The 22529-nt window shown below is 36.7% G+C and overlaps 1 protein-coding gene across 2 annotated transcripts in view; it reads right to left on the bottom strand.

The window, feature by feature from the left end:
• The window catches only part of Wdr59 (WD repeat domain 59), a 133916-nt gene extending 122479 nt beyond the window's left edge, over positions 1 to 11437 (bottom strand). For both annotated transcript variants that reach the window (XM_081759637.1, XM_081759643.1), the window contains exons 1-3: positions 11281 to 11437; positions 8508 to 8557; positions 2923 to 3058 (exon numbers count right to left, since the gene is read on the bottom strand). In XM_081759637.1, coding sequence (XP_081615763.1) covers positions 2923 to 3058; positions 8508 to 8557; positions 11281 to 11334 — 240 coding nt within the window. In that variant the 5' untranslated portion in view covers positions 11335 to 11437. The remainder of the gene's footprint in view (positions 1 to 2922; positions 3059 to 8507; positions 8558 to 11280) is intronic.
• Positions 11438 to 22529: the final 11092 nt, after the last annotated feature.

The following is a 22529-nucleotide window of genomic DNA, read 5'->3' as shown; positions in this document are numbered from 1 at the left end:
TCCTGTTGTGCAGCCTACATGGACACTGACCAGTCAGCCATGTTTTAGTTAGCCCTTGCAGTCACTTTGAACAAATAAATACGTTACATCATAATCTGGATTCCTTAGTCATACAGATCCCATAACAGGCCATGCAGAAATATATCATGGCTTTCTTAATTTCTGTCGTACTCGTTAATTTTTTCCTCTTCTTCCTCTGCATAACATTCTTCTTCCAAAAAAATCCATTAATTTTTTATTTAAAAAATAATTAGGCCTACTTATTAAGTTTATTTCTTCTGACTTGAAACCGGTGGTATTGGTTTGTTTTCTTAGCAACAATTTTTGTATTGAGTCCCAGATGGCTATGGGCCGACTCTAACATGTATTAAATACTTCGAGAATTAAGCGAAGCTGAAGAAAGCAAGCAGTAGGTTGCCGAATTGACGGGGATATCTGACGAGGAAATACAAATGAAGTGTGATCTATGCCTGAAAATGAGGATTAATATGTGGAAACTACGGAAATAAACATTTTACCATGATAATGTAATGTAAACTGATTGAAGAGCTATCTTGACAATCAGAGTTGGCAAAAACCATGGTTTTTATTTAAAAAATTTTAAAAAGCCTTTTTTTTTTTTTTTTGGTTTAAATAATATGCTCTATGCATCTGTATCACATATGGACAGAAATAAGTGTAAGGATAAACAGTTACACAAGTGAAACCATTATACAGAATTAAATATGGATAATTTTAAAATATTGCAGAGTACAGAAGGACTAATTAAGTCCAAGTTAGTTCACTACGACTTTTATTAGTGCAACTTAAAAAAAAAAAAAAATACGACGACTTAATTTACATATCAGTAAGAAAAGTGAATAAAGATAAGAATTATTTGACTCCACTTTGGCTCTGACCCATTTATACATAAATAGATACCGAAGATACTTCTGATTTCAGTAAATGCCTCTCGTGGGGTTTGTAAGACCTCCCCCCCAAAAAGTTACGGTATTTCGATGTATTTTATCAGTAGTAAACATTATTAAAGCGAAACAATATTTGCAATTTTTCTTTGATTGTTTCTTTGATTGCAATTGCATAACAATAATAACAAACTAAAAAAATCACAAAAGAAACATTCATAAACTTATATAAAAAAAAGTTGCTTTTATAGTATAATCTCTTTGAGTAACGAATGGGGAATTTAGGTGTGAATATAATACGAATAATATGCGGGAGTGACACGCGATAACCCACAAATAAGTGTTCATCAAGATTTTACGAACACTTACACTTTTACGAACATTTTCCGTTGTTTTGTTTAAATCAGTTTTTTTGGGAGGGGGGGGGGCAAAAACCAGCTGGTTTAAACCACCTTGGTTTAAACCAGCTAGTTTTAACCAAGGTTTAAACCACCTTGGTTTAAACCAGCCAACCCTGTTGCCAATACAGTCAAAAAGCACTCACTTTTGCTGACAGTTGTCAACATAGCTCGGACTAAAGGTACACTCATGTCCAAAATTATTGTCGCATGGCTATAAATATGTTGTAGGAATATAGTTTGATAACGAATTTGCCTGGTATTTCTTATAATGTTAGTATGTGTATAATCGGCAAAGATATGTATATGGCAAATTTCATGTCAAAAGAGCAGCAAATAAGAACAATAAAACGAAAATAAAACTTTCTTGTCCATTTTGTAACATTTTGTTTTACTTATTCTAATTTTCGTATTTATAATTATTTTCCTATGAAATTTACCACATATATACATTTCCCGATTATACACCTAGTATCAGTATTAAAAGTAACCAGCAAAATCATTATCAAATTATATTCTTACAAGAAGACAGTTATAGATATGCGACGATCATTTTGGACATGAGTGTACTTAGCATGGATATCATCATCATCATACGTATTCTGCCATTATTGACACGCTACTTACCGCGAACTGAGAAGCTTTCATGCACACGGTCTTCAGCTAACCTCTTTTGTCTTCATGTAAGAATAAGATGTGTGGAAATTAAATGATTGTACTCATACTTGTGTTTCGACAATGTCGATAGCTAATTAGCAAAAAAATTCGACGTCTGATACTTTTTTAAACAATCTATAATAAGCTGAAGAAGCAAAAGGGAGTATCTATTGAGTTTATTCTTCCTGACACTAATTAATTTTAATCGCTCATAACAATTGGTTAACAAAACTTTGAGGGAATCTAGTTGATTTTTCTAGTACTCAGTAGTGTAAGTTTCGGTTACTACATTTAGCAACGCTGATTATTTATAATTTGCAAATGTCGGACTGCCGACGATGATTTAATAGTTCCATCTCCGCACACTTCCAGATATAGTTTAGTTCTTCCCTTCATTGAATGTTACTGAAGTATACCGTGCGTGTTTTTAGTTTCCTGTAATATACAAGAAACCTAAAGGATGTAATCAGCAGTCGACTAGTTATCCTGATTTCAATTATTCGATGAAGCTTCCAGCGAGGAAATGAAATACTCTAGTGAAATAATACAATTCAATGCTTCCAAGTTAAATTATTTAATGAATTCTAGCCTAAGATATATGAATAAAAGATAAAATAAATTTTAAAAAGTTATTGTTAAAAATATTAAATAATATTTCAAGATTTGTTTTCAAACCTGCGTATAATTCCGTGAATAACTACAAATATATGTTCTCCCTTCCCACTTGAACACTGTAACATGTATACAAGTAATCTGCTAACACAACATGTTACGGATCATGTATCAAGAAAAACATAAATCTAATGGCAATATACGAGTCATCTAAAATCAGAAGTTTTAAAACTGAGAACGAACCACTCAAGATTTTTTAACTTAAGTTAAATTTTGAATCATCTTCTTGTTCAGATTATATGAATCCTAGTCTGCCAGAAGATTCATTATAAGATGTTTTTTATACTTACAGAAATAGCGCTGAGATCTCTATTCGCAGAATTAGGGTTCCATTCTGCTGCTCCAACTTCATATTTACTTTGTCGAGGCACTTTTCGTAATGTGTCTGATGGATCATCCAAACTTACAACAGCCAAGCATCTGCGACTGTAAAAGAAGACACGGCTTCAGTTCTTTCTAATACTGTTGAAGGAGGGGGAAGACAGAAATTAAACTGTTGTTCGCTGAATATTTAAGAATGTCAAATCTATAAATGTATGCAATCCATAGGCATTTGCAACGAGCACTTTCAGTGCTCACCTTTACTCCTTGCTGACATATGTACCTCTCTTCTACATACTACCAAATTATCTGAAATATATTATGGATAAAAGTCGTCCTTCTTTTGGAATGGACGAACTGCAAACACGGAGTGGCGGATATCGTATTTACTACTTGCATCATTCTGGTTTAATTTTAAGTCCCGGACACACATATCAACGAAACTAGAAACTGAGTTACTCAACTGAACTTTTTGTATATATATAAATTAGTTATTTAGTTACGTGAACCTTAAAATACTAATTTGCGGTTAATAAGCTGGCATGTAGTTTACCAGAGTTCGTCTACAGTTTCTTTTAGACGCAACACTTTTTTTCTCTTTTAAAGTTTATTAGTTATTCTCAAGTTTGACAAAAATATACACACTTTTAAGAATCTGCAACGAATGAGTAATGTAAGAATAGGATCATTTAGCAATTCATTGCTGCTACAAGAAGAAATATTTTCTGCGAAATACGTTAAAGACGATAATAATAAATAAATAAGAGAGCACTGAAAATATAAATGGGCTTCCTTAAAATTAACTATTATAACGAGTACCTACAGAAGAATTTTCCTTTCAAATATTCTGTTAGGAAGACTGACCCCATACGCAGATGAAATTATTGGAGATTATCAGTGCGGATTTAGACGAAATCGATCAACTATCGACCAAATATTTACCATTCGCCAAATACTCGAAAAAAAGTGGGAATACAATACCCCGGTACATCAACTATTTATTGATTTTAGAAAGGCGTACGACTCGGTTAGGAGAGAAACATTATACAACGTTCTTACAGAACTTGGAATACCGAGAAAGCTAATTAGGTTAATTAAGACATGTTTAAATGAATCCCAAAGTAAAGTCCGGGTAGGAAAATTTTTGTCCACGAGCTTTCACGTCGAAAGTGGCCTGAAACAAGGAGATGCGTTGTCGCCATTATTATTTAACTTTGTTCTGGAATACGCTATAAGGAAAATCAAAGATAGCAACCAGGGCCTAGAGTCGAACGGTATTCACCAGGTTATGGCATATGCTGATGATGTAAATTTAATAGGGGATGATAGGCGAACAATAGAAAGAAATGCAGAGATCTTATTAAACGCTTGCAGGGACATGGGTTTAGAAGTTAATGCAGAGAAAACTAAATACATGGAAGTGCGTCGGGACCGGAATACAGCAAATTATGGATGCGTTAAAATATTAGATAATACTTTTGATAAAGTGGATACTTTCAAATATCTAGGATCAATATTAACAGAGGAAAATCATATTCACGAAGAAATTAAATGTCGACTAAAAGCAGGGAATTCGTGTTACTATTCGGTTCAAAATCTCTTGTCGTCACGAATTCTGTCGAGGAATTTGAAGCTTAAAATATACAAAACGATAATTATGCCTATTGTTCTGTATGGCTGCGAAGCATGGTCACTTACTCTGAGGGAAGAACATAGACTGAAAGTATTTGAGAACAAGATCCTGAGACGAATATTCGGACCCAAGAGGAACAGGAATGGGGAATGGCGGAAACTTCATAACGAGGAACTACATAATTTATATGGTTTATCCAACATTGTTAGGGTCGTCAAGTCTAGGAGGCTTAGGTGGGCGGGTCATGCAGCTAGAATGGAAGAAAGTAGAAACGCTCTCAAAGTCTTGACTGGAAGACCAATCGGAAAACGACCATTAGGAAGACCTAGGCGCAGATGGGAGGACAATATTAAGATGGATCTCGCAGAGATTGGAATACAAAGTAGAAACTGGATGCAGTTAGCTAAGGATAGAAGTCAGTGGAGAGCTTTTGTGAACGCGGCATTGAACCTCCGGGTTCCATAGGCCATAGAGTTAGTTAGTTATCTACAGAATGTTATTAGTTTGCGACGTGTTCTCTTAGTTTAGAATTTCTTGGGCTTAATTTTATTTAATGTTTTTTGTAAACAAAACTATGAAGTTTTTTTGCATATCTACGAGAAACGTTCAATTTGTAACCGGAATTACTTTTTTTCCAGGTGTTGCTCCCATCCTATGATAAGGTAGTCTTGACACTTTTCTGCGACAACAGGCAGTTGAGAAAATAGTGTCGCAGAGAGCAGTGATGAACGAGAGCCTGGCAGTATGGAGCTGGCAGCCCCAGTGGAGCGGCAGTGCATCATCAAGTTAATCCTGAAGGAAGGCGTGAAACCTGCTGAAATCTTTAGAAGATTGTGTGCGCGATATGGCGAAGAAACTCTCCCTCAATCGCACGCGTACGAGTAGTGTTCAAAATTCAAGGTAGGGAGAGAATCCATTCTTAACGTGGCCCGTACTCCACGCCGAGCTATTGCTGTCAACGAAACCACATTCATCGGGTGGATCAGCTCATTCTGAGTTATCGACGTATCAGTGTGAGAGATTTGAGAGTGAAAATCAACATCAGGGTGAGAGTGAGGAAAAGATTATCCACAAACACTTGAACTTTCGGAAAATTATACCCAGATTGGTTCCAAAAATGGACGTTCGACCAGAAACAACATAGGAAAAACGACTCGTATCAGCATCTGCAGCAATTTCAGAGAGAAGGCGAGAGTTTCCTTGCAAAGATAATCACCTGCGATGAGAGCTGGGTGCATCATTACACTCCGGAATCAAATCGTTCCAGCATGGAGTGGAGGCATTCAGACTCCCCGCCACTGTAAAAATTAAAGGCACAAGCGTCAGCTGATACAATGATACTGATGGTATTCTGGGACAGAAACGGGATGATATGCATTGGTTTCCTGGCAAGCGGGGCCACAATCAATGTGGTGTACTACAATAACCTCCTCCGGACCAAAATCAAAGAGGCTTTGAAAACAAAACCACAACAGACGGTGAAGAACGGTGTAATCATCCTACATGACAACGCACATTTTCATACGACCACGACAACGACCTACGGATATCACCAACCTGGTTCACAGATCCTAGACCATTTCTCGTATAGCCCCGATCTGTCGCCTTGGGACTTTCATCCTTTTGATCCTCTCAGAGAGCACTTGGGAGGACAAAAATTCCATACCAACGACGAAGTCAAAACGTGTGTGCTGAAATGGCTGAAATTCGTCACAGAAAATTCTATGCAGCAGGAATACGGGCACTCCCACACCGATGGGACAAGTGTGTGAGTGTAAATGGGAAGCACTTTGGAAAAGAACAGTAATTAATTCGCATGTTGTCTTCTCGATGAACAAACAAACAAACAAACAAACAAATCCGGTTATAACTTGAATGTCCTTCGTGTAGAACTTATGTGTTAGAATAATTTACTTATTAATTGAAATTAAGCGTACACTTTTTCAGCATCACCGCTATAAAGAACGAAACCCATTGCTTAAAATGAACGGACCACTACATGAGCTTTTATCGAAGTCTGTCCCTTCGAGGACCAATCCTGGAAAGCATAGAAAGCACTAGCGCACGCCACTTGCCCACGAAAGGACACTTGTATGATATTTACAGAAACCCATATACCAGGTCTGTCTGAAAAATATTCGAACTTGATCCGTTATGTGGGCTATGGAAGAAATAGGTGAAGGTTGATTACTTAATCACGTAATATGATGTCTTGGTATTATACGACTATACATCATCTGTCTGCAACCATTAGTCTTTCTTTAAACATCCTTTCGTTTACACCTTTGATTTGCAAGTCGTTCAGCTGTGAAGAATGAGGAATGTGGAGCAACGAACCAACCTGAAATTTCTGGGCGATTGGGGAAAACTGTTAGAAGTACTTCATATACTTCGTCAAGTGTTTTAAGAGTTATTATTTATTTTTTTAGTTTAACATCCCACGATTATGCACCGAGGCTAAGGGAGACAATGCGACCGTCCTATGCAGCTGCCGAGTATCTAAAAAACTTTAGAGAAGAAAAAAAGATGGGAAAAAATTGGAGATTAGTTAAAAGTCAGAGACTTTTCTGATGGAGAAGATAATCACGGTAACAAATTGACTCCTCCACCAAAAAAGTAACTGAATTTTTCTTCTTCTTTTTTTTTTTATACGAGGTAGCTGCAAAGTGCAATCGCAATGGTGAAATGAAAATGAAAGTAAACGGGACAACCCCGAGAAAACCCTCGTACACGGTGATTGTCCATCACAAAGCCCACCTGGCGAGCGTTGGGATCCTGGGACTACACTGAGCCGCCGCGGCCTGGCAAGTGTACTAAGAGAATGCAATATGATGCACACATGGTTTTTAGTGGCAGAAGAGGTTAAAAGAGGGACGCAAAGAAGTGAAAAATAACCTCAGACCTTTAATAAGCACGAATACGGTACCGGTACAAGTTTTGTGGTGAGTACGAGTCATTCAACATTAAAACAGAAGTAAGAAATTAAAGCAAAATGTTCTATGACTCAAGTTAGTAATATATTTAAATCAAAAACAAAGGGTTGAGAGTGGCATAAACATGAGTTTTCTGTACAATTTTTGAAAATTCATAACTGTTCACAGTAAATATCGAAGTTGACATTTTTGCTATAGTTTTCTTACACAGATGTATATTCTGTAAGAAAAAAGTATTTTATTTTATGTTCCACCAGAGATACCCCACTTCAAATTTTGCAACATTACAAAATTTAAAAAATCATAAAATATGTAGGAAACTCTTATCAATGGTTACTTTAGCTATACTGAATATAGTACCATCTGCACTTACAATAATAATAATAATAATAATAATAATAATAATAATAATAATAATAATAATAATAATGCCTTTATTATAAATGTCAACTCTTGAAAGTGGAATTTGTTAACTTTCGATTGGTTAACTTAGGAAGTAATTTTCACTTATTAGAATCCAATTAAAGCTTTTCATACTATGAGACAAAATAAAATAAGAGAAAGAACTGAAGAACATGGTGTTTGTTGCAATGTTTTTAAATAATCCAGTCCTAAGGTTTACACGTCTGCAAACTCAGTAATATGCTGGAGCGCGCTGCTCAACAAACATGGCCGCCACTCACAAATGTGCTGGGATTACAAATTTTAAAGAAACAGTTTTGTCTGTTAATGTATATTGTAATAGTATATATAAAAAATTAAAACAATTAAAAATGGTCCAGCAACCCCTACTAGATCACTTCATATGGATTGATCCCAAACCGACTCATCGTCCTGCCATTAACACGCCATATTAATTTTTTTTAGAAATAGCTAACTAGTGATACTTGAAGTTTTGTGCTTTTTACAATTTTAAAGTTAAACTTTTCTTTCTTCTTCTCTACGTTTATATTGATATGCGATGTTTATTTATTAATTCTTCACTTACCCAGCAAGCAATGCGAAGGATCCAGTGTAATCAACTGCCATTGCACTAGCCTGAAAGAGAAAAATTACCCATTATCAGAAGAAATACTTTTTTTGTTCGTGTTAGTTTTAACTGAAACATACATAGCAAATATTGAGTAGGCGGCTTGAATGTAGAAATAGTAACAATGACCCCTCTTGGTGTAAGTCAGTAAAAATTTGTCTCCGTTTAAAGTGTTCTTAACCATCAAAAATCTGGAAAGGGTATACGACTTTGGGAATTTTGGGGTGGGTCACAAAAGGTCAAGGTTAAAATTTTGGTAGTCTTAGACCACGAGCAACTTGAACCATGGGGTTCCAGTTATATAACAGGATAACTGATTCCATTGTTAGTTTGCTTTGTATAATAATAATAATAATAAAAACTTAACTTACCTTGTGCCTTCATCTTTGTTACTTTCATTGAACATTTGTTTCCTCTAAGAAAACATCATCATCAGCACCATTTTATAACTATCACCAAATCCTTTCTTCTACATCTCCTATATTAATTCTGTTTTCTTTAAAGAACTATTAGTGGAAAGTATTCAGTGATTTAATTTCGATTTTTGATTGCCCTTAATAATCATCTCTGTATTTTCCATCAATTCAGATTTTACAACACTATTTAAATCAATAATTCAAATACAACGAAAAAAAAATTGAAGGACACTCACATAGAGCATAAATTAATGGCATGTTGTGGAATTCCGCATAAATCAATAATCTAATTCACAAATCAATAATTTATGAGGAATTCCACAACATGCCTTTAATTTATGCTCTATGTGACTGTGTGTAAAGATTGCTGAACACTTACTTTGGCTTGCATACTTTATCAATTAAATTTCTTCTTAACGATATTTTTACATTTTTGTTGGCATCATGTGTGAAATATTTCACAAATGAAGGAAATATTCAATAAAAGTAATAAACATGGAGGAACAAGGTTGTTTTTCTCCTGCTGATTTCTTATCTGATTCTGTTCACTTCGCCTCAAATTTTGTATTTCGGGGCGGGTTTACTTGAGCAGATGATTTTATCAAATAGAAAATTTATAGGTAAAATACGATGTGAAAACATTTTTCGTGAAGGAATGAGAGTGTGAAGATAAGTAATTTCTGTCGGTGCGCAGCATACTGAAACGAATTTTGAACGCTAGTGAAATTTGTCAAAATTTGATAGAACCTGAAAGCTCTAACTTAACCTGAAAATGTAAGAAATTTGTCAAAATTTCATAAATAGTACAACAGTTTTGGGTTAAATTTAGAGTTATCCCTCCGCTTTTTATAAAAATCAGAAAAATGTACAGGAGAAATGAGGTAAGAAATGATAATTTGAAGTTTTTATTTGATGTTTAGGAATGTAACTTCGGCAGGAGAGTTATGTTTAATATGAGAAAAGATATGTGTAAGTTAGTACTATTTGCCGGATGCGGAAGCATTTGCGTAAGGTTTCAGCAGCATGGTAGTTGTAAAATATGGCAAACAGGTATAACGGATGCGCAAAAATAATGAAGTAAACCTTTTAAATTTTTGTGAAGCCCACGGAGTACTGAAGTTAAGTGAAATGTAACGATTTTAAATACTTTAAGCACTGTATTTTGTATGTTGCAAAGTCCAAGGGCAACTCTGGATTGGAGGGGCAACTCTAAACTTAAGCCACAGTTTTGAAAGTAAGAATTATTACCAGTATTTTAGAAGCTCTAAGGTAGGCCTAACCTCAAAATGTACGAAATTTGTCAAAATTATGGGCAGTACATATTATTGCCAAGCGAGCGTCAGCGAGTGAAGGCGGGTTAGAGCCCCGCAGGGCACGTTGTTTTATGTCTTTCATTCTTAAGAACTGTAAATATAATTGAGGGAACCGGTTCAGATTCATTGCCTATTGTCACTGCCTTGCCCAAAGTAAAGACTTGCCAAATTATGTACAAGCGTGTGCTCAAGTAATGCCTAATGGGCAAGGTTCTAGAACACAGGTCCCCCTTTCCTATATAGCTGTGATAAAGACAGAAAACAACGTGCCCTACGGGGCTCTGACCCGCTTTCACTCGCTCGGCAATACTATGTGAATTAAATATTAAAGTTTGGTACAGAAAGGAACCAACCTAGCTACTAATCTATATAAGGGGACCTGTGTTCTAGAACCTTTTCCATGCGGAGGATAACCAGCTTCGCCCTGTTCGGACTCGGTTAGATAGTAATCATTTTTAGTGAACAATTAGCATATGTTGGTTTGCTTAATGTCATATGGCAGAAAACTGTATCTATACGTAAATCATGAAAAAATTGTAAATTTTCAACAATTACTTCTGGTGGTCCTCCTTTACTTTATCTGCACTACGTTGGGAATTGTCATGTCGCTTAGTACAATTTCTTTGGAAAATAAGGAAATTAGTAAAAGAATTATGTCTTTTCAAGAATTATTTCGAGCAGCGTGCCTAAACTTGACCTGCACGCAAATGATGCATTCAGCGTTTACATATTAAATAGAGGCAAGGCGGCAATTTCCATTAAAAGTTGTAATAAAATGAAAGGTTCTTTTGAACAAACTTCTATGAAGTATACTTTTACATTTTGTCAATTAAACTGAAATTATATTGAAAAGTACTTTATGTTGCTGGATAAATAATTTAGATTTTCTCCTAGCCGACTTCAAATGTCATCTCCTATCAGTTCACAACTTGATTTCTTCGGGCTATTGAAAAGGAAATACATCTCACATAAGTAAACAAAGTTGATCGATTTCCTACATACCTGTAAATCTTTGTGTTCTGAAACAACAAACTCGCTACTCCACCTTGCTGCCATTATTTACAAAATTAATTCCACAGTCAGCCGAAATCACACATAATACAACAAAGCAGAAAGCACCCAAATCCACCAGCAGTATAGCCAGCTTCAATACGTCCAGTTACTCTCTTGTTTTGGTATGAAAATACATACGGAAATTTATTTTTTAAAAAAATGGTAGATAGGGAATGTTGTCGAAATTCAGGACATCAAATACAAAAGCAGTGTTATCGCAGTTTATTGGGCAGTGAATTTGTGAAATTTTCAAAAACTCTTGATTTCGGGTAATCAGATATGGTGCAGATTTCTTGTACGGATCCATGCATAAATTCATTGCATATAGACTTTTTGTATTTTAAACAATCATTTTTGGGCTGCGGACTTAAGAGGAGGGACAAATTGCTGCGGCCTAGATCTTTAAATTGTTGAATGCGGAAGCGCTGCCACAATGAATTATTTCACGGACTGTGCTCTGTCTTGTTAGCCATTCTAAGTAGCCTAGACTACGATCTTCACTCGCCAAGATCAAACGACTGAATGACAAATTGACAACACAGCTGAATACATTCACTTCTTTTCCCTAAGTAGAGGGAAGGTTTCATCCATCAGAGGTTGGCAGGGATGAGACCGAAATATATTTCGCATAGCTTCCGAAGGCACACCTGTGATAGACAGGCTCTAATACAGTCATCTTTCACTCATTTTATCGGTCGTAAAGGATTTTTAATGATTTTACACTAGTAACCTACAATTGTAAACCTAAGGTCCCCTTCATTCGCGGCCACTGAGTGGAAACACAAGAGTTGCGCCACTGATTCTGAAAAGACAAGCAACCGACAGCAGGTACCAAGGGTTCTTGTTATTTTCTGCCCCCCCCCTTTTTTTATTGCCCAAGTTATGAGTGGTGTTGCCAGGATACACAGAAATACATGGAACACGCAGAAACACACATAGGCCTACAGCCGTTCATGGTTCGTGATTTCAGTGTCCATTCGGCGACTATCCGGTTCATGTAGTTCGTAGAAGCATTTCCACCGTCTCAAGTCGCTAAAACGCTAAGTCGATTCCAAGGAAATCGAACTTGCTCTCTTATCGGTTTTCTTTATATAGATTAATATTGAAACCGGAAATCGTACTGGATTTCTACCACTTCCGGTTTTAATACAGTATTAAGGATGGACATGGAAGATATTCTTGGAACAATTAATCGATTTGAGAAAACCCCTTCTCGCTATCTATTATGGCTTTCGCTCTAAAACCGTTAAAACCGGAAATGGTAGATTTTTGCCACGTCCGGTTAATTAATCGTCTCCATTAACGAACTCGGACGAGATACCATAATCGCTCCACATATCTATTGCAAAAACAGAATATAACAATTTGGTATTTGTCCAAGAGTTATCGTAGGAGTAACGGACGGTGGACTAAGAATATAAAATTAAAGTTCCGTTACGTGATAATAATAATAGTAATAAACGTATCCGGAAATGATTCATTTGGCATAAGGGGTGGCTGCTAATCTGGTGATTAATATAAATGGCTAATACCCAAAGAACAAAACATAATAAACGACTAGGCAGAGTTGGATTTACCAGTAGGCCCGAGTCTAGGGGCGCAACGTTTTGAGGGGAGCACTTTGAATAAAAATTTAATTAGCAAGACGAAGAAAAGTGCAAAAATATATTATTATTATTATTATTATTATTATTATTATTATTATTATTATTATTATTATTATTATTATTATTATTATTATTAATAATAATAATAATAATAATAATAATAATAATAATAATAATAATAATAATAATAATAATAATAATAATAATAATAATAATAACAGAAGTCAAACAGTCTCCAAATAATAATTGATTTAGCAAGTCTATTGGCGTTAATCATTGGTCGTCGAAGCTAAATAGAATTTTAACGTTCTACTTGCAGTAGACAGTGGCGAAGAGGCGGGAATTATGGTATATTGCACTTCCCTCGCAACCCACTGTGCATGTGCTCCTCAACACCTTGTCACAATATAGATCTAGATAAAGTTCAACAATCCAACAAGGTCGCCCATGTTGTGGTTTACAAGGGGGGCAGTATAAGCGACATTTCAAAAATAGTTTCAAATTTTGCTGTAACTAATGTAAAAATTCTATTGGATTTTCGATATTTTGAAATACAATTTCCTCTAGGGGGGGCGATCGCCCCACCTTGTTCCTCCTGATGGGCGCCCTTGCAATCCGATTATTTTATTCCCTTTGATGAAATTCTTAGTGTTGGAATATTCAAATTATTACGGGCGAAAATTCAAAACGAATTTATTTCATTATTGCGCCAACGCATATCGTAAAACTCATCATTCTCTGTAACTATTTCAAACAACAAGAAAAGATCGTGAATTTATAGAAACTAAAGTCTTTCTTCACAACATATGTAAAATGAAAATTCATTAAAATTTCTACTAAAACGAAATAAAGGTATGCATAAAATAAGTTTTTCATTATTATTTTCTATTGTGTTAAAAATTTCCCCCATCGGGGAGGGGTAGTAAACCCGCGACTAGGGCAAGCACGGAAAGATCAAGTGTGCATGTTTCGTCTGATCAGCACCTTTTCTTCTTTTCTTTCTTCCTTTTTTTTTTTTTTTTTTTTTTTAACAACATATACATACATTGGCATCAAGATACACTGGCAACCTTGTGCGGTGACCGCCACTTCAGTGTCCCCGTACGAAGGCTACAATTTAAAGCAATGCTTTTCCTCGAGTGACGGACACTGAGAGTTGCTCGAGACAGTTGCGCGAGAGCGGTTGGTGGCGGCAACCGTTTTAGTGGAAGCAACTGCAGTGGAAGCAAACGAAGGCAGCAATTTAAAGCAATGCTTCACAAGCAGTTGCTCCACCGAGCTGCGGCACTGCAGTGGATAAATATGAAGAGGGACTAAAATACAGATGTAGTCAGTGGTCGAAGTGAGACAGTATGCAGTGGTATGTCATATCACCTCTGGTTTTTCAGTGATGAAGACATTCTGTCTCTGGCAGTGTTGACACAGTCCTTGCTCTGGAGTGGGCTGAAAAATAGTACCAAATTGAAACAAAAAGGGCTGAATTCATTATTTTATACTATCGGGGTAAAAGTGTGGGGGAACGCGGGGGACGTCGTCTCCCCACTTCCAGAAAATATCTGTGGCGTCCTCTACTTCTAAAAAATTACAATGGGCAAAGATAGGCACGGGGGACAACGTGACGCCATGCGTCCCCCTACCTTTTCAGAACCACTTTTACCCCTGAGTGTAGGGGAGAATGGGGTATTGGCGGTCACTTAAGCGCAATTCGATATACTGGAGAATTGGAAGCAGTTATTCGAACTTTTTAAAATGGAATAATTAAGCTGAAATGTACTCTTTGCAAAACAACAACTCTGAATATTCTGTGAAGCATCATCTATCACATACACCCGAAAAAGTGAAAGAAGAGCTTTGACCGGGATTTCTCTCACATGCGGATAATGGCGGTCAGTTCTTACATAATACAATTTTCATATAAAAATAATTTATTTCATAATAATTATGCTACTTAGCTTATGTATAACTGTATGGAAATGAGAGAAAGAACTAATTATGTCCACTGGAACAATATTTATTTTTATACACTTTTCTTACATAGAATTCATAGGGTAGAAAATATTTATATGGTTAAATATTAATAATATCATACACGTTATAACGTAGTTTTCATAATGTAATTTCAAAGTTTAGGTAAAAATGAAAGTCATAAAAGGTCTTTACAATAAGAATCATAAAAACTTACACTGAGAAAAATCCATTATCCGGACAGCGGTATATTGTACAAATACAAGGATTCGTTATGTTTACTAAGGAAATCTGTACGGAGCGTACTTTATCCATATACTACACAGGTACTGCCTTTTACCCGCTTAGATATTACATCATTTCGCTGCAGGATGTCTGACATCTAACAATCTTCTGTATTTTACATACATATACGTATGTTAAGTACTTCAGCTATACGTTATATACGTCCATCTGTACGTGAGATCCAGACCGCCTATAGGCACTCTTTCTTTCGCCATGGCTGACGTCATTGAACTAGCGTCTTTTGCTTGCGAAACGAGGTTGTTACAATCGGAAAAGAAGAGAGGAAGGAAGCAAAAACCTGGGTAAGTGCACTAGTTAACTATTACTTTAGTTAAATATTCCATTAATTATATTTATATATTCTTTTAGTGTAACTTGCTTTAGTATAGTACTAAGTAAGTAATATAGTTTATGACTACAACTCGTTAATGATTGAGGAGAATGGAATGGGTGAATCTGAATTTTGAGAAATCTTTGAATATTAATGTTTTGAAACATTTTACGTTACAAGGTACCAACATGAATGTTATGTGTTTATTCATTCCGTTTTATATGTGACAATTTATTACCTGGTGCAGAGTTACTACAGGACTGCTTAACATAATTGCTAAGAAACCGTTTTCAGCGCGAAAATTCCCTTGTGTAGTGAAGATTTAGGCTTTAGGTTTCTGGGCTTTCGGCATCAATGGCCTTGTTAGCCCGTCACATATGAGGGATGACGTCCCTCGATGAGCACACTATCCGGGTAAAGGAAGGGAAGAAAGGATTGGGGAAGGAAGAAAACGGCCTGGGACCTATATGTTAGGTACCACTCCGGCATTTTCCTGCTGTGAATGAGGAAAACCCAAAGAAATCTCATTCAGGATGGCTGGACTTAAAATCTTTTGATACTTTTTCGACTGAGGAAATCGATCCCCAACGGGATCGAACCCGGAACCGTTTGCACCGAAGGCGAGAGCGTTAGCAACTACGCTACGCGGGGCCACTTGTGTAGTCTAGAAAACTCATTTTTATTAGGATATTTGCAAGATTTTTTTTTTTTTTTTTTTTTACTTTTAGTTTAACGCCCCATGATTGTACATAAATGTAAGTGAGAAGGTGACGATGAGATACATGATAATGGTGGAATCAAGAAAATGTAAGGAAACTGGAAAGTCTTAAGAATAACCACACCTACAGTGTTCACCAAAAGCCTATTTATCGGGAGCAGGAATCGAACCAGGGACCTAACGGGTCAGAGGTAAGCGCTCTACTACAGAGCTTTCTTTTGTTTAAAGAACTTGTTTACATTGAAATATATATATTTGACGAAGATATTGATATATTTTACAGCCTCACTGAAATTTAAAAAAAAAGTAGTCAGGGAGAGCTTACTTGTCAGGTTTTTATTTTTTAAATTAAATTTGATTTGATTTTTATTTATTTATTTTTGCTTGTTATGTTCCCTAGTTAATTAATGTTTGGGTTACTGAGAATTAAAACCTTTTTAGTATTATTGTTATGGCATCACTTTGGAACCAAAAAGTTAGAATTTTTTTTTCTTGTGTTTTCATATAGGAAGTTGGTAAGTTTGTGCCTTAGCATTGGTTTGGTTTCTACTGTAGAACGTAATTGAAGGTCATGTTGAGTTGAGTCTTGGCGGGTTTGAGTTCGTGAAGTGTCAGGCACTGCTTGTGCCCCTGTCTTCTGTCTGTGATGTTTCCTGGTTTTGGGCAGTGACGTATTTATGTTGAGGAGTACCAACGCAGGCCGCGTAACTACAACACAGCTTCAACAGCTACGAGTGCCAGGTGTTTGAATTTCACCCTTCGTTCCGGCGTGACTAATGCAGTATAGTACTAGGTTCAAATTCTATGGCTGGTAAAAACGGTATACGTGGTATGGTAAGAAATACAACGTAATAGTTATTAGTTTAATTAGTGTTTCTTCATAGTATTGTTTCACTATTTCTAGAAGGAATTAACTATTAACGAAGTAATGAATAAGCAAAAACACACTTTGATTGACGTTTACGATTTCTCATACTCCATTGAGGATGTTTTGATCCTCAGTTGCGCCAACATCCAGTGTGCGTTTTTTTTTTTTTTTTTTTTTTTTTTTTTTTTTTTTTTTTTTTTTTTTGCTTACACGATGTTAAAAAGCAGGTAATAGACTGAGTTCTTGCCCTTGTACTTAGGGTGTTTAGGTAGTGCAACAATAAGATGTATCCTCGTGCACGGGAGATGAGAAGTAGCTGTTCTTAACTATTACCCAGATGAGTTCCCTCGTGGCTAAGTGGTTAGTGTACACGCCTTTGGCGTGGGACACCCGGATTCGATTCCCGGGCGGAGCTTATGTGATTCAGATTCCACGTTTATTTGTAGGTCCACGTCTCATACAGCCTTGCTGCTGAAAGGAACGTTAAAATCAACTCAGCACTGCTTTACAAATGCAATTGTTCGATTCCGAGTTCGAATGAAGCTTTTTACGGGCAGGGGGCGACTTTTATATATACAATCCAAGCATTTTAGTTATCAGTCAGTGATGTAATATATATATACAGTAATATATACTGTAATATATATATACAGTATATATATATATTACAAAATTGAAAGTGACTAAGTTTATGTTCTACTCTCAATCTCTTAGGGCCGCGGTGGCTCAATGGTAGAGCGTTCACCTCTGGTGCTTGGGGTCCTGGGTTCGATCCCAGCTCCCGCCAAATAAACTTTGTGGTGAACAAACACCGCGTGCGTGGGTTTCCTCGGGATTCTCCCGTTTCCTCCCACTTTCTTCATTCCACCATTTCATTCATTGCTCATCATCACCGTCTCCTTTAGCCTAACCGGCATAACCGTGAGACATAAAACTCAAAGATTTCATTTCATTTTCATTTCCATTGTAGCTCTCCCCGCAACCAGTGTTGCCAAAATGTTGACAATAAGTTTGCGAAACGAGAGGTGGCGACTCCAATTTTGGGTGAAAAGTCGCTATAAAAAATAATCGAGAAATTCATTGTCTATAAGCATTGTTTTAAAGTTGTAGGTGTAAACTAAACAATATGTTCTACTCACTGCCGCAAATCGCGGGGAGGGGGGGGTGACGGATACATGTCCCCTCCAATCTTGGAACTGAGGGGGAGTTTTCCCCAATAATCCGATTTGAAATGTGTTTTTTGGGAGAAATTTGATGATTTTTGTCCGATTGCTACAAAGGAACGTGAGATAAAATAGACGTCTCCCAGAATAAGCCTCAAATCTGCAGCTTCCCAATGCTGAAGACAACTCTGATCCTCCACAACATTGTTTTTCAACTTCATAACTATTTTGGACATCGCAAAATAAAAAGTGTGGTAACGGTCTTACCCTTCCCCCCCAATGTTGAAGACAGATTTGCGCCGCTGGTTCTACTCACATCTTTGTAAACAGGGCACAACCAATCCTTGAATTCAGGGATCATTTCAGATTGTTTCGGGTACTTTTGTTCATATTGTGGAGTCAAAATAGTTCCGAAATAATTAACACTACAGTACTTACGTTAAGCAATTTTTTGTAAAAGAAAAACTACAGAATAATTAAAAGACCCCAAAGAATAAATATAACAAACACCCACTTCGCCTTTATTCACGCATCTATAGCTAATCTTTTTGCTATCGGTAAAGATGTATTACGTGTGTCTCTCAACGGAAACTGCGAACTAAAGGACATCAAGTTTGTAGTTCTTCTTCGTTAGAGGACAAGGGCAACATAACAATGCAGGATTGTGGGCCAGTGGGTACGCTGTATTTCCAAACTCTTCATCACTTGTGCTGATTAAAACAAACAAACAGAAAAAAGAACAAACAGAAGCATTATTAGTTCAACAACTGTTTTGAACTAATAATGCTTCTCTACAGATGAAAATTTTGTTTGCAGCAAAAAGTCGCTAAATGTATAAGTAGCTGAATCGTCATTTAAAAATCACCCATAAAAGTTTCCAATCGGAAAAATTATTTTTTGTCGCTATCGTAGGGCGACCATACGTCCCGTTTTGACCGGGACAGTCCCGTTTCAGGGGCGTGTCCCGGCCTTCCCGTCAGTAGATGGAAAAAAGTAGTATTCGTCCCATTTTATGTAAATGAAAGAAGTAAATAACAAACCCAGTACCTTTACTCCTTTTAAAAGTATTAATAATTAATAATAACAAAGAGGCAAAAATTGAACTGAAATTCCCTATATTAAACATACTCTATAGTTCGTAGTACTGCTCGAAAGACAGCAGAGATTTAGCAGTTGGTTGTGTGTTGAACAAACTTCAACGTGTCTTTCCTTTTTCATAAGTACCCGCTCAGTAACAAAGAGAGAGAGAGGAGGAACTCTGATATCAAGGCACTGATAAGAACAAAGGTAGATCTAAAAGCATAGGGTTGCCAGAACCTATCCAGTTTTTAACTGAAAATTTTATGGTCACCCTACGCTATCGTTGAGGTCTAATTCCCCTGATTTAGCGACTTTTCCCAAAATTGGCAACATTGACCCCCACCGAACAACACCAAGTCATCTGTAGCCTAGCAAGCATAATAGTGGGACGTAAAGCTTAAAGATTTTATTTCATTTCGAACAACACCCCCAGAAACTTACTGTTATACCATTCCCAAAACACCCTTTTGTACAATTCTCCCTATTCGAAAAAAAAATTGTAAATAGCAGGGTTCATACATAAATATGGAACTCAATTTCCCTGAATTCTCCAGATTTTTCAGGTATTAATTTTGCAATTTCCAGGTCTAGTGGAAGAAACTAATAATACGAGAAGACATAAATTTTAAGAATACTATATTTATATATTTGAGAATGGCCACCCTTCTCCCCAATGAACGATTGCAATTAAATATTGAGTCACAAGAAAATAAATAATCAAAATAAATAAAATTTAAGTTGAAAAATATTAAGTCGAGAAGCCTACTAAGGGAATTAATTAAACACTTTTGTTCCATACTTGAATACATTCAAAATATATAAAAATATTGGGTTGGGGAACAAAAAAGGGACCGCGAGATTTTAACTGATTCTTGTAGTACCCGACGACAGAAATCGATTACTGAAAGAATTTTCAAAATCGGCGCAGGCAAACATGGAGAAAATCATATTTTCATGTACCGGTTCAAAATGGGGAAGAAAAAAGGGCCCGTGAGATTTTAACTGATTCTTGTAGTACTCGTCGAGAGAAATCGATTACTGAAAGAATTTTCAAAATCGGCGCAGTCAAACATGGAGAAAATCTCATTTTCATGTTCCGGTTCAAAATGGGGAATAAAAAAGGGCCCGTGAGATTTTAACTGATTCTTGTAGTACTCGTCGAGAGAAATCGATTAGTGAAGGAATTTTCAAAATCGGCGCAGGCAAACATGGAGAAAATCTCATTTTCATGTTCCGGTTCAAAATGAGGAAGAAAAAAGGACCGCGAGATTTTAACTGATTCTTGTAGTACTCGTCGAGAGAAATCGATTAGTGAAGGAATTTTCAAAATCGGCGCAGGTAAACATGGAGAAAATCTCATTTTCATGTTCCGGTTCAAAATGGGCAAGAAAAAAGGGCCCGTGAGATTTTAACTGATTCTTGTAGTACTCGTCGAGAGAAATCGATTAGTGAAGGAATTTTCAAAATCGGCGCAGGCAAACATGGAGAAAATCTCATTTTCATGTTCCGGTTCAAAATGGGGAAGAAAAAAGGACCGCGAGATTTTAACTGATTCTTGTAGTACTCGTCGAGAGAAATCGATTACTGAAAGAATTTTCAAAATCGGCGCAGGCAAACATGGAGAAAATCTCATTTTCATGTACCTGTTCAAAATGGGGAAGAAAAAAGGGCCCGTGAGATTTTAACTGATTCTTGTAGTACTCGTCGAGAGAAATCGATTAGTGAAGGAATTTTCAAAATCGGCGCAGGTAAACATGGAGAAAATCTCATTTTCATGTTCCGGTTCAAAATGGGGAAGAAAAAAGGGCCCGTGAGATTTTAACTGATTCTTGTAGTACTCAACGAGAGAAATCGACTAGTGAAGAAATTTTCAAAATCGGCGCAGGCAAACATGGAGAAAATCTCATTTTCATGTTCCGGTTCAAAATGGGGAAGAAAAAAGGGCCCGTGAGATTTTAACTGATTCTTGTAGTACTCGTCGAGAGAAATCGATTAGTGAAGGAATTTTCAAAATCGGCGCAGGTAAACATGGAGAAAATCATATTTTCATGTACCTGTTCAAAATGGGGAAGGAAAAAGGGCCCGCGAGATATTAACTTATTCTTGTAGTACTCAACGAGAGAAATCGACTAGTGAGGGAATTTTCAAAATCGGCGCAGGCAAGCATGAAGAAAAACCCATTTTCATGTACCGGATCAAAATGGGGAAGAAAAAAGGGCCGCGAAATTTTAACTGATTCTTGTAGTACTCAACGAGAGAAATCGACTAGTGAAGAAATTTTCAAAATCGGCGCAGGCAAGCATGAAGAAAAACGCATTTTCATGTACCGGTTCAAAATGGGGAAGAAAAAAGGGCCCACGAGATTTTAACTGATTCTTGTAGTACTCGTCGAGAGAAATCGATTAGTGAAGGAATTTTCAAAATCGGCGCAGGCAAACATAGAGAAAATGGCATTTTCATGTACCGGTTCAAAATGGGGAAGGAAAAAGGGCCCGCGAATTTGAACCGTTACGATGTATGTTCACGAATGTGCCCGTCTTCTCAAATTTAGTTAATTACTGTAGCACTGAAACATGTGACACAGAGTCACGTTGTGGATGAGTCTGCAATCGGCAACCACTGCACATATACTCCTCCAGCCCCACAGTTTTATTATTTCGATCCATTCCTCACGTGCTAACGGCATGGTTCAACATCTGCAAGAAAGAGGTAAGTGTAACGTTCAATTGGCAATAGCTTTTCACCAAATTAAGCTGCATGAAATATGATTGCATTTTTGACATACTGAGAAAATTCTAGCCCGTGGCCATATGTATCACATATCCCACCAGTTCATAATAAAAATTTTGAACACAAAATTACGGTCGTCCGTGTGATGTACTCCCAAAAGGCCTAATGTGTATCACCCACCTCACATTCAATGAAACCACATCCGTGTAGAATTTAGAAAGGAACTTCTTATGATGTATACAGTATGTCTCAAAAGTTTAAATGAAAATGCAACGTTGTCATTTACCTGGACCCACAACATAAGTGAATGAAGTTCCTGTTTGAAACGGGGGCTGGCCATCGAAATGTTAGCGCAAAAGAAAGTAACTTCATTCACTTATGTTGTAGGTCCAGGTAAATGGCAACGTTGCATTTTCATTTCACATTGGGCGCACAGAGAGTGTACAGCGCG

Source organism: Thermobia domestica, chromosome 1 (assembly GCF_964235325.1).
Source record: "Thermobia domestica chromosome 1, izTheDome1.hap1.1, whole genome shotgun sequence".
Lineage (NCBI taxonomy): Eukaryota > Metazoa > Arthropoda > Insecta > Zygentoma > Lepismatidae > Thermobia > Thermobia domestica.
The sequence above is the reverse complement of the archived record's forward strand: the minus strand, read 5'-3'. Positions and strand labels throughout refer to the sequence as shown.